We start from the raw sequence: 13,058 nt of genomic DNA on the forward strand, positions 1-13,058 counted from the left end.
TGGCGTACACAGCACTCCTCTTGGCAGCATTTGACATTCTGTCAAAATAAATCCCTTTGTTGTGAAGAGAAATCAGTGCCATTCTTTCTGGTGAAAATGTATGTAGATTTATAACAATTATGTTTAATAATGCCCTTTTTTTTACTGCACCGGCTACTTTTAAAAATATTTAAAACTTAAGCATTGTCATTATTTTAAATGGAAAATCTAGAGCATTCTAGAGGAATTAGAGATAATAAAATTTTCTAGATTACTGCATGTGTCATCTATTATTTTTCCACAGGAAACATTTGACAAATTCAGATATTTTCACTGTCAGAATTTAAAAGACACGTTGTGAGCTAATGTGAGCACTTCGCTGCTTCAGCTGCTAATACAGTTAATGTTTTGAAGTGGCACAAACTTGCTTGTTATCATCATTTCATTATATTATGATTACTGAAAGCCTACTATAATAATTTTTGTGTTTTAAAATGGTGGGCCTGATTTTTAATTTGCAGGATGATGATTTTTCACTATTTTCTCCAAAGAAAACATTATTTTCTTTTTTTTTTTTTTAACATTAATCCCGAATTTGCTAAATAAGGATTCCAAGATGCGCTCTTAAAGTAGCAAGAATGATTTATCTGGGATGCTGCCATGTGCGTTTGTAACCACAGCTTTGGCACCAGGGAGAGAACATCTCGTTTTCTTTCCCAGTTTGTTCCCCAGAACAAATCAGTCTTCTCCTCACAGTGACTCTCCTGTCTGCCCACACAGAGCAAGGCCCTCTCCTCTGTTCTTCCACAGCCTCCTCTTCTCCCTACCATGCTCCTCTTAACTCCTGCATGTCTGGAAATCCAGGGGTTACTGCCTGACAGTGCACAGCTTCGGACAAGCGCCTAGTGATAGTCAGCAGCAGCAGCCAGCAAACATGACCCATTGTATTAATTAGAAATTAAAAAGGCTTTTTATTAAAACACTTCGTTCTACCAACGAGATCAATCTCCCACCATTCCTAGAAACATCTGTGTAAGCAAAGCAGTGTTTATTCTTTAAACACTCACGCAGTTTGGGAGACGGCAGAAGTTTTGTTAAAGCCTGGCTGCGCAGGGGTGACTCCAATGCAGAGATTACAGTGGGAGACCCTGCAGTTTGAGGGGAGACTGCTGCATTTAATGGCCAGAGTCTCTTGCTAAAATCTTAGGATTTTTCCTGTGGCTCCCATGGCAATCAGGGGACAACCTTCACCTGTGTGATGGCTGAGCTACCTCCAACACCACACACAAAACAATGCCAACAATGCCGCATTAAAGATTCAGCAGGTCTCCTCAGTGTTTTTAGTTTCCCAGTGAATTTGCTGGGTGTAGTTTTTGTAACAGAGGTGGCTACACCCTGCTGCCTCACCACATGGGATACAAAAGTAAGGATTATGCATGCCCTCACTGTTGTGAGCGACAGCTATACGAATAAAAAGTTGGGCTCTGTATCATTTACGTGAGGCTTATTTTACAGCTTGTAAACAGTATAATCCAAACCCATTTCTTAAACCACAGTGCTCTCTAAGTAGGTATATAAAAATTCAGGGAGCTGCTGACATCCCCAAGTAAAGTCTGTCAAGCAGCAAATCTCTTCATTGGTTCTTAAGCAGGCTACAGAGCTGGCATATGAGAGAGACACAGAGAGTGAGGGGAAATAAACTACATGGATGGACAGAAGGAAAGAAAACAGAAAAATGTGACGTTCCACTGATCTGCATGGACAACTTCAGCCGCTGCCAGTGACAAAACACAGGTCCATAAATGGGATTCTGATTGTGACAGCCAGTGGCCTGTGAGCCTCAGGAGTAATTGTTTTGGGAGAGGGCAGACAGCAGTAGCTAAGTTGCTCTTTTGAACTCATGGCCACATTGAGCTATGGTAAGGAATTACTCCAACGCCACCCTGGGGAACAGATGGGTTCATCTGAGAATCCTGGGCACACACAAATGTAACAGATGGCTCCAGTTCAGCTTTTATTTGTATTGTAGTACAATAAGAGTGCCATTTGAATGTACAAATATTGAACAAAATGTAAAAATATTATTTATGCAACGCTATGGAAGGAAATGAACAGAGCAATGCAACTTACTTCATACTGACCCTGTTTCACCTCATACTACGGCAGGTACCAGTCACCTACATCATCCAGAAGGGGCACAGACAGTTCTTGAAATCCTAAGGAACTCCAGCCAAATAACAGCCTAGCAAAATCTGTGGGAAGATGTAAAATTCTCCCAGCTCTGTGCAAGGGAAATGCTCTGCTTGTTCTCAGTTCTAAGGACTGAGCAACTGCCTGCCGCAGCACTAAGAAGAGGGCTGCCAAACATCTTGATCCAACTCTTCTCTCTCTTCTTGCAAAAGTAACACTCTGAGACAGTCCTCAGTATACAGGTAGCTAGGCTTTCTCCCATTTAAAGTGCATCTGGTTTATATCTTTTGTATATATATGAAGTATAACAACTTTCCCTGACAAATCATTAGAATAATCCTCCAAGAAAGAAGGTTACTTCACCCAAGTACCTGCTGGTGGCATCTGCAGCCTTGCTAATGACCTGGTGAAAATCATGCATTTTATACCTAGGATGTGCCAATGCACCATCTGTGATTAAGTATCCTTTTTCTCCATGCTGTCTTCCCCCCATGCCTTATTAATTTAGAAATCAGACTTTCCAACTAGGAATTGGTAAGTGAAATAATTCTCCCACCACTGGGAAAACAAACCTATGTTGACTATGAAGCCAGAGTAGCAGTCCTAGCTTTAGCACACTGTTTCTCTCCACTGTTGTGCTAACTATACTGGAGACTGGCATGTGCAAATATGAATGAACAGATTTTCTTTTTTGCTAATATACTTACCTCAAAATACACGTGTTTTCCTTCATATGCAGAAGGACTGTAGCAGGCTCCCATGGCTGGGACTCTATTGTGCAGCATAAACAAAAAGTCTTCTATGAAGTCAAACTTTATTTTTCAGTTGCAGCCTTCTCTATACTGATCTTTTGGTAAAATACATTAAAGATGCTGGTGGAAAACCTCACATAACATTTTTGTAATCGTGCAAAAGTAAAAACATTCAGTTATCAAAAAGCATTATAATTTCAACCCCAACAAGGTTTTTTTTTGTTTTGTTACAAGCAAACAGACAGTTTTATAATCTGTAAAGTTATATGCTGTAGCATAAAGTGTCACATATGTAACGTTAAGTGTTTAAATTTTTAACCTATGGCACAAATACGTATTAGCCATAACAGTCTCATCTGGCTACCTGTAGCCTCATTTTTGGCTAATCAGTTTTTATTTTGACAGTATGAAGTAAAAGCTTCTGAAAAGTAAAATGGGTACATGAAGTAGAATTCGAGAATTCTTAGAAAATATTAACGCTCCCTTATATAGTACAACATAAATAATTAATGAAGGTTTTCTTGATGTCCAGAGAAAGTTAGGGATCCTAACCATCCATGGAGAATTAGCGCCATTAGTTTGGTAAATAAGACTAGCTGACTCTGTTGTTACACAGTACCTTCTCAAAAGCTTGAACACTTCCCAGAAGGATTCAGATGTGTACTGGCTCGAAGAGAATATAAATAGTCCACCAGTGCTGAACGTAAGTTTCTTCCTTTCTGAGAGTCCTTACTCAACAGTTCTAGCGAGTCTTTGTGCTTTGAATAAAACATGAGCTCCAGTGGAGAAAGCTGCCTTGTACACATTTTCCATTACCTTCAAAGTTCATTGTGTGAGTTTTTCTCTGCAGCTTTGAACATCAGAATGGAATTAAAGATTTTTAGGGCTGGTCCCAGTTTAATGCTCATTATTTTGACTATGTCTGATTGGGTCATTAGCAGAAATGCTTCTCCGTCAATTTGCTTTGAAAGAAAAAACATACAAAGCTATTAATAGGTCTGACAATGCAGCAGTGTAGATGTTTCAGAAACATGAAAAAGAAATTCCCAGCAATTTCAGGCAGTTTAAAGGAATAGCTGAATACACGCACTTTCAAATGCTTTCAGGATAGCTTTGATTTCAACCTTTTAGACAGATCAGCTAGTCCAAAAGAACAGGATGATGATGATCTTTCTCCTTGGAAACAACTGTCTGGCTAATTTTTAGCTAATCAGTTCTTTTTCATACTGACAGTATAAGGTAAAAGCTATTGAAAAGTAAAATGGGGAAACAAAGTAGAATTCAACTGCACTGCAGCACAGTAGTGCTTTTTAACATCTTAGCTACGCCTTCTATGCAAGGCTTCGTAAGAAAGCTTCCAGATTTCACTCCCAGCTAAAGAACTGGAAACCTCTTCAGGCCACCCCTTTCTGTTCATTCAATAGCAAACTAAAATTAATTTGGTCCCAGATGTAAACAGGAGGCAATCTGTGTGAAACTGCCTCTTTGACACAAACACAACTTTTGAAACACTCGATATTTTTTCTGCCAGCCTTGTAGTGTTGCTATTTCAATAAATGTTACAAGTGAATATTCTCCTGCAAGCAAATCGTTCTGTGAGCAGGAGTGATAAATCCGAACATGAAGAGCCACAAGGCAAGGCCCTCACTTCCATGGGCTTCAATGGGGCCAACACTTCTCGTGTAAACTTCAGGCCACTTAGATATCTGTAGTGAGTTTTCAGTGTAACATAAGCAGGACAGCTAGGCCTAAAAGCCAACTGTGGTTAAATCAAGAGCATCGCTTAAGCTTAGAGATACTAATTTGGGATAAAAATAGTGTAATTAAGTTCCTGTAAGACTAGAAGACAAGCTTTCTGAATCAGACATGCTGCCAAGGAAGCCTGCAAGGTATACCTCAGCACTGTAAGTCAAGAAACACTGCAGTGAGAACAGCATCACGCAGTTATCACAATTACTATCTCCTAATTTTGCGCACAAAGCCAGACTGGGTGGGCTCAGAACCAGAAGTGTAGGAACGTGGGGGTGCCCAGTTTTTTGCAATATCTAATATAAGCAGGACGAGGGTTTATTTCCACAGCAGAAGGCTGAACCAGCACCTTTCATCTACTGAAGGACCTACTGATGCCAGTCAGTCCATGCCAGTTAGCCTCACTGGGAGAGTTTTAATTTACTACTCGCAGTCAAAGCCCGAGAGGCTGAATCCTAAAGACGGGAAGTTTTTCTTACACCTCTGAGAATAAAAGCGTTTAGGATTCATTCATCTCTGTAGCACTTCCCACCTGCTGACTTGATCAGCAATACATCAGCTTTTATTGATCTTACATGAGTTGGTGAGACACCCTAAGGGACACGGGGGATGATCTAGGCCTGCATACCTGCTGTAAAATGCCTAACATCTAAGCAAGTGCAAAATGCCCAGAGATGCAGCCTGTCAGTCCTTTTATATGCAACTGTAATAGTCATTACAATCTACAGCAGAGCCTGAAAACTTGGTAGTAGGAGATCAGCAGGACCATCTGTATGCATTATCCTTAGGAGGTGGCTTCTCAAGTCGACGTACCACAATTATTCTTGACTTGAAAGCTGTCTGACTTGGCATATTACAGTATCAGACTCTGCCCATTCAGGTGGTCTGGCTGGCATACACACCTGAACTGTTCACTCCAGCATTTTGTGATCAAACAGTCTTCTTGAAACTAAGCACTAACAGGAGTAACAAACCTCTGAGCAGAAAAGAATAAGCCAACCTAGCTTATAAAGGCCTATTGTACCTAAAAGCCTTATCATTTCCTAATGACAACTTTGGCACAACAGTGTTCTCAGATAACAAAAATGCCTGCCTGGTGTGCTCACAAAATGAGTACACACTCCTTGGAACCTCATGAGAAGCCTTCAGATCTTCTCACTTCCCACTCATTCCAATCACATTCATAAACTGGCTATATCAGGAGGAAGAGCATCAAGAGCTAAGTGTGATCAGACAAGACGCAGACAAGTTTTAAGAGGTGGTTATCTTAAACCACTGCTCTACTTTATTTTACTTATTAACATCCTGCAGAAGTAAACAAACATACTTATAAATCTCCTCAAACCAGATTAAGAGAGAATAGTAGTAAATCACGAAGTTCCTCCTCTTCTACCATTAGTTCTAAGTAATTTCAGTCGCAGCAACAAAGATAGAGAAGCACAAGAGACCTGGCTGACACTTAGCTAGTTTTATCTTCTTTACTTTCTTCCCACTCCATGACCTGCAAACCAACCTAATCTTCCATATATTTGTGTCTGACTTTAAACATACACTTCATCTTACTACTTTATATGCATTTTTAATGATGACAGAAAATTAATCTTTCTGCCAAGCTTTGTACTCTGTGTTTTTTTGAAATAAAATTCACCCACCTCATCTTTAAACACCTTGCCATGTTCTTCACATCCTGGTAAACTTCGTATAAATTCAGAGACCTGCCACCAAAGTATAAAACAAAAGATTTAGTAAGACTGGTGTTTTCTCAAAATAGTCTTAAAGGTTGACAATCATTAAAGCAAAGTTTTTTCATTATTGTTCTTACAGCCTCATATTAGGTGTTCCACCTTCTTCTGTAAGTGCGTGTGGAGTCACGCAGCTGGGTGTTTAAGAACAGGATTCACACAATCTGCAAGCTAAAAGAGCACATGCCACTCTTGTCCACAGGACATCTAAGAGTGGGATATGGCTACTCCCTCAAAATTACTCAGGTTATTTTATCCATGCAGATCCAGAACCATGAATCTTCTCTTGGTGAATCACTTTTCACAAACCAAAATGGTTGCTGCCTTCCCCTTCTTTATTCTTTACAGCACAGAGATGAGCAAATCCTTTTTCAAAGTTCATGCTGCTTTTTTCTCTGATTAGAGGAGATCCAACTATGCCAGCTGCAGAAAACTGCCTTAGTGATAGGTACTTCTGAAAGTAAAGCAGGGACTAGACCCTATCTGTCCAAGCATTCTTACATACTTCAACAGTGACAGGGCTCTAATCTTGGAATCAGGTGTCACGGCCTAACCACATCCATCCTGTTCCTCTCTGCACTATATTCTCATCCTCCAAAACAGTGTGCCACATCCAAACTATGCACCAGGAATAGTCCCCTTAGGCCATGTGGAACCCTAAACCATTCCTCCAAAATGTCTGTGTGGGTGCTAGATGTTATTAGTGTAGACCTTGAGCACCTGATCTGCTGGGCCATACATTTAGCACTTTTCCTTCCCTTTTTAACCCCAGTGAATTATATATGCATACATATATATTGATCTATATCTATACAGACATGAATTAATACTTATTGCTTCTAGGGCTGGACGGCAGCTCAATGGACATTTTGGGGCTCTGTAGCATTAGGTCTGGCTGACTCTAATCCTCTGAATACTAACACGTTGTTAATTTATGGGGTTAATTTAAAGTTCCGAATCAACCAAGACTTCAAGGGCAGTAGCAGCGAGACAGAAGATACGGGGGAAACCTACCTCATCTGTACTCCACTTAGAAACTTTACTGGCTGGGATACCAGCTACACTTGGAAGGAGCTTGCTCTGCTGCTCCCAGCGCAAGGGTAGGCCAGGGAGTTGCAACTTGGAAGACACAATAACTGGCTGAGAAAGAAGTCTCTGCGTGTTGGGTTCTTCAACATCTTTAACAACAGGAAGCAACAAAACAAGCATTAAACCCCTCAGTCAGTGATGAGATCAGTCACAGTAAAAGCACATTCACTTCTGTTGATAAATATGGGCCTCCTTACACAAGCTGTAGTTTTGCTTACACCAGAATTAGAGGAGTACCATGACTGTTCCACTAGTATGACTGTGATTATATTGGCTCTATATAAATGTAACCATTCTTACATGGAAAAAATCTCTTCCAACACAACACAATGCTATGCCAACACAATTGTTGGCATACCACACCACAGGTTAAATAATTTAAAATATTTTGATACAAGACATCACACCCACATTTAATAGTTGTACAGTAGTGTAAGAACTAACTTAATTCCAGGGTTGAGCTGTTATAACTTCATCAAAAACAGCACTGCACTGCTACAAAATTCCAAGTGAATCAGTTGTACAGTTCCAGCCCACATGACATATCTGCCTCATCCACAACAAAATGTTTTCCAGTTCTTCTGAGAAAAAACGACAAGTGTCTGCAAATACCCTGCTCCCACTTTAACGGAATGTTTTATTTGGAAAGTAGCGGTTAACTCCTCTGTGCTGCTATGGGTTTTGTTGCAAGGTCGTTTCCCTTTATACATAATGGAAGGAATGAGCTCCATGCCACTGGCCTCAAAAGTAATGTACAGGTGGGAGCACTTAAGTACTGCTGTTGCTGCTGCTGTCTGGAGAGCAGAAGCAGTTGCAGATGTGTGTAGGAGGAAAGAGGGAAGAGCATGCCTCAAATGATGTCAAACTGCATAGGACATCTACGTTCCTTTAGATCCGTTGCAAATGCAAAAGCAACATGCCTGCTGTGAAGTCAGGCCTGAATACTTCCCAATTGCCAAGTAAAATTGTGGAAAACCTCTGGAATTCATTTCTGAATGAAACAGCCAACAAAGAACCTATGCCTAATATTCCTTACTAACATGGCTTCATGCAATCACTCACAAATCCCTGTGCTATTTTTGTTTGGTTCGCTCACTTCAATTACAGCCCCGTTCTATTTCCATTTTGGGGAAGTTGCTATTATTCACAGTTCTCCCTATCCTTACTGTTCTAGTTTTCATACCTTTGTGCCCAACAACTAGGGCACAAATTCCTATTATAGATTTTTGCCAGCACAGTGGGACTGGTCTAGAATATATAATGTGGCCAATACAGGATGTGATTACATTTGCTTGTGTTGTTCTGCTCCCCCAGCTTAAATTTTTGTTACTTTCAAGACTTATCCTCATTTTATATCAATTTCCATTATTCAGAAGTTGACTCTTAAGCCATTTAGTCAGTATTGTCAGCTCACTGATTAGATTTTTAAATAGACTCCTTAATTTTTTCCTAACATCATACTCTTACTCTTGAAAGTGAGTTTCCAAAATGTATGTTTACATTTACGTTACATTACAACACAACACTGTTGTTCTTCAAAGGCTCCTTAGAGCTTCTACTACTACTAAAAAATCTCAGTGAGAAAGGAAAGAGTCTTGTAAGGCAGCAAGCATGCTGAATGTAAAGCCTATTTTATTGAATAGCATCTTTCTCAAGAGTTCCCTTGAATTCCCTCCTCATCCTTATCCCCGGATTTTTCATTTCTAAAAAAGGTCTCTTAAAAGTTGAAAATATAAGTATTTAGCTTTTTTTGTTGTTGTTGTTTTCCATTTGCAAAACATGTAATACATTGATACTGTAACATAAATAGCAGAAGACAATACTGTGTGAAGAAAATTCCAAGCAAACTGAACTCCATTTTCGCAGGTTTAAACATACGTATACATAAGAGCATACGAGTACACACATAGTGAGCAGCAGCAATGACAGCTAAGGTTACCTATCTCTCATATATGTCTTCATTTTCAATAGTACAGCTGTGTCAAATCCTAACAGTTCCAGATGAAAACTCTGTGCTGGGCATCTGCCCATGCTGTGCTTTTTGGAAAACTTCAAGCAGACACAGGTCAGCTGGTTATGAATGAGGTTAGCAGAAAATAAGTTGACTAACATGACAGTGCATAATGCTAAACCTTGTACTCCGACTATTCACATTCAAGACCTCTATTTACTGTCATGGAAAGGAATTCAGTGCCTAATGCCTTTAAGGATGTTGGCAAAAATGCCTCTGCTTCTCCCCCTGTGTCATATCTGCCTCACAGGTAAGATGAACAGCACAAAAGGAACATGTAAAGTTCCAATTTACCCAAACAGATGGAGGAAATGAAAACATAAGTGTCCCCAACCCTGCAGCAGGTATAACCACATCCCTGACAAAAGGAAGTTTAGGTTTAGTGTGGGTAAATTCTTGCCAAATACAGTGCAAACCACAGGATTTTGGCTAGAATCTATGTCTGTAATACCAGACATCTAAAAGTTCTCCCTACCCTCATGCTCTGGTGTTCGTACTCTGCAAGGCTTGCTTCCCGTAGAGAGGCAATCTGTGTTTGTGGGCCAGAGAAAGTATGTGATGTACTCCAATTTACGTCTCAATTTGGACATTTAGGAGAACAGTCACTTGAGGTGCACCATGGGTTAGCCAGTTTCATCACACGAGCCATGAAGAACTCCTTGAACCACGTTAACTGAAGAAACAAAATCTGCTTGCCAGCTCCACATGGAACAGCAGAGCCAGATGCAGTAAGCTCACACTTTTAATTCTGACCACTGTTCTTCTCTCCGGACAGTTTGCTTCAGCATCAGCCCACCTGCCCCTACATTCTTCTTCATACTTAATGTTGCGTTGTTATCCTTCTCCCTGAATCCTACCTTCCTTAATTAATCTCTATGTTCTTAGTGAATTACCTTCCAACAAAATATAACCTAAAGTTTCAAAGAAGCTAAACAGCAAACACTTTCTGGCGTTAATGAGAGACCATGAACACCGCCCATTCCCTCCTGCATGTTCTAGCTCTTAGTATGTATCAGGTTTTTAAGCACAGGATTTGTGTCTGTAAAAAAAGCTAGTATAAAGGGGCCATGATTTCAGTGGAGTTCTTTAGCTCCAAGTAATCCTTCTCCAAAAAAGGGAAGACAGCAGTACATGTTTTATAAAGTACTGGTAGAGAACTGGTCAAGTGAGTACGGCAAAAGTAGGTTGAAGAACAGTAATTTTAGTGACATGCAGAAAAAACAGGACAACAAAAGCACAGCTACCAGCAGCCACAGTTCACAAAAGTCTGCACAACTGCAATTATTTTAGCTTGAGCTTTCCATGACTGCTAGCAAGAACTTTAAAATGTTCTGAACTATTTGATTTTAAATTTTTTGTATTGTTAAATAACGCAAAGTCAACATCAAAACAGTATGTTTCCATTCTGCTGAAACTTCAAACTTGAAATACTTCAAACGACCAAAAACTTTTTCTTTCATCTGCTCTAGAAAGATTCTTCTTTTAATGCTTCATTTTCTCCAGAATTTTGAATTACATCATGTTTCAAAACACCGTAACAACCTGGATTTTTTACATCTTTTGAACAGCTGTTGTAATAGATGGAATCTTTCATACTTCACGTGCTCTTCAGAGTGTCTCTTAGATCTATCTGAAAAGCACTGGCAGGCAAACGACGTTTTAAGATAAAAAATGTATGAGAGGTTAATAATTAAAAATAAAACATCACCTTAAATTTGTCTTTATGCAATGTGTTACTAGTCTAGAAGAAATTCCAGGGTTTTACAATGATGAGCTCATTTAAAGGGTAAGAAATGTACCCCTTAAAGAATCACAGTTACTCAAGTCTCAAGATTTCTACAATTTCTACAAAATCTACAAATTTTGTGTTGCACAACAAACTGCTGAAGAAAAAAAAATCTAAAAATTTAAGGAATTAAATTATTTCATTAAGACATTTCACTTCTCATTGAACTTGCATGAGTTAATGATATTATTGCAGCAAAAGCTGTACTGAAGCAATGCACTGACTCAGTACCTAATAACTAAATAGCCTGACATGCTAGGTTTCACACACACAAAATAATTATCAAATATAAGACTGTGATGTTCTGGATTTGTGCTCTACTCTTTCTAAAACAATGAGGATAAAAATGAATAATGAACAGCTACCTCAATCTGTCCAACTGCATCAGTGAAGAGCCAAGAGTTTTGACACAGCAGTACACATAACCAACACAGAATCACTGAACCAAAGAAAAGTCCATGTTGGAAGGGACCTTTGGTGACCACATGATGCAACCTTCCATTAAGAGCAGGGCATTAGACTAAATTATCCAGGTCCTTGACACACACCCTGACACTCAATCCTAAGAATACCAGCAAGAGAGATTCCACCTCTTTTTTAGGCAGCCTATTCCAATTGTTATCATGGTGAGAAGTTTCTTCCTTATATTCAGACAGAATTTCCCCTGAAGCAACTTGTGCCCATTCCCTTTTTTGCCACCATTGTGCATCCTGGACGAGAGGGTACCTCCACTGTCTGGAGGACTGTGACTAGATTCCTCCATGCCTTCCCTTCCCAAATTCCTTCAACCTTTCTTTATATGTGAAGTCCTTCAACCACCTAATCATCCTGGTGGCCCTCCACTGGACTGTCTCCAGTTTTTCAGTGAGGTAAAAATTTTAGCCACCCCTCTGTAACACTCATGAAAAAGAAAGCACCTGTTCTGCACACAGGCTGCTAGAAAATATCAGACTGAGGGTGGGCTGAGTAAGGTGGGCTTTGCATTGTGCCTGTAATGTGTAAATGTTTCAGCTTGCTTTCAATACACTTTTGAAGCAGTAAGTGAATGTTATACCTTTACAACTCAGACTGGTTTAATTACCTATTTTTAAAAGCTAATGAAAAAATACTCTTGAAATGAAACTTTTTATACCAGTATTCATTTTGCACTCATCTTTACAACTGTGACAAAGTTCTTGGCAAAGCCTTTGATGACAAGATAAAGAGACACAGTGTTAAAAGTGTTGCTATCGAGAAATTGTTGGACACCAATAGTGCATGTGGAAAATAAGTTGCAGTTTCATGAAGAATTTCAAGGGATATCACACTTCTTTTGTTCTGCAGATTTTAATATGAAACAAATTAATTACTGCCAATTTACCTTTAATTTCATTTGAAATGAGCAGCTTATTTTCTGTCTCCTCTTCTTCACACTCTTTGTTCCTTATAGAGTCCTTTGTTTGTAGTATCCCACTGAGGAAAAGAAGATGTTCATTTTTTATTAACACATCATAAAAATCACTAAGCATGATGATGTCTCTTGCTAACAATGCTATTAACACTCCAGGATTCCCACACAAAGGATGCTGTATTTTTATAAAATAAAAACAGAGAATCTAACTTCTGACTTACATGGCTGGCATGACTACTGACATGAATTTTGCAATGAAGGCTCAAGAGTGGAGTAAACTAAGATTATGTAAATCCCACCAGCACACTCGACTTCAAAACTAGAAACTGGAAAATATAGTGAATGGGTCCACAGCAGAAGATGGAAAGAG

General features: G+C 39.4%; 1 protein-coding gene across 1 annotated transcript in view; it reads right to left on the bottom strand.

Annotated features, from left to right (window-relative positions):
- Positions 1-3,143: 3,143 nt before the first annotated feature.
- Positions 3,144-13,058, bottom strand: part of L3MBTL3 (l(3)mbt-like 3 (Drosophila)) — a gene marked incomplete at its 5' end in the record, with an annotated part of 40,037 nt that continues 30,122 nt past the window's right edge. Inside the window, 4 exons of the mRNA XM_010282636.1 lie at positions 3,144-3,883; positions 6,323-6,385; positions 7,427-7,590; positions 12,659-12,750. Coding sequence (XP_010280938.1) covers positions 3,740-3,883; positions 6,323-6,385; positions 7,427-7,590; positions 12,659-12,750 — 463 coding nt within the window. The remainder of the gene's footprint in view (positions 3,884-6,322; positions 6,386-7,426; positions 7,591-12,658; positions 12,751-13,058) is intronic.

Source organism: Phaethon lepturus, unplaced genomic scaffold (genome assembly GCF_000687285.1).
Source record: "Phaethon lepturus isolate BGI_N335 unplaced genomic scaffold, ASM68728v1 scaffold50142, whole genome shotgun sequence".
NCBI lineage: Eukaryota > Metazoa > Chordata > Aves > Phaethontiformes > Phaethontidae > Phaethon > Phaethon lepturus.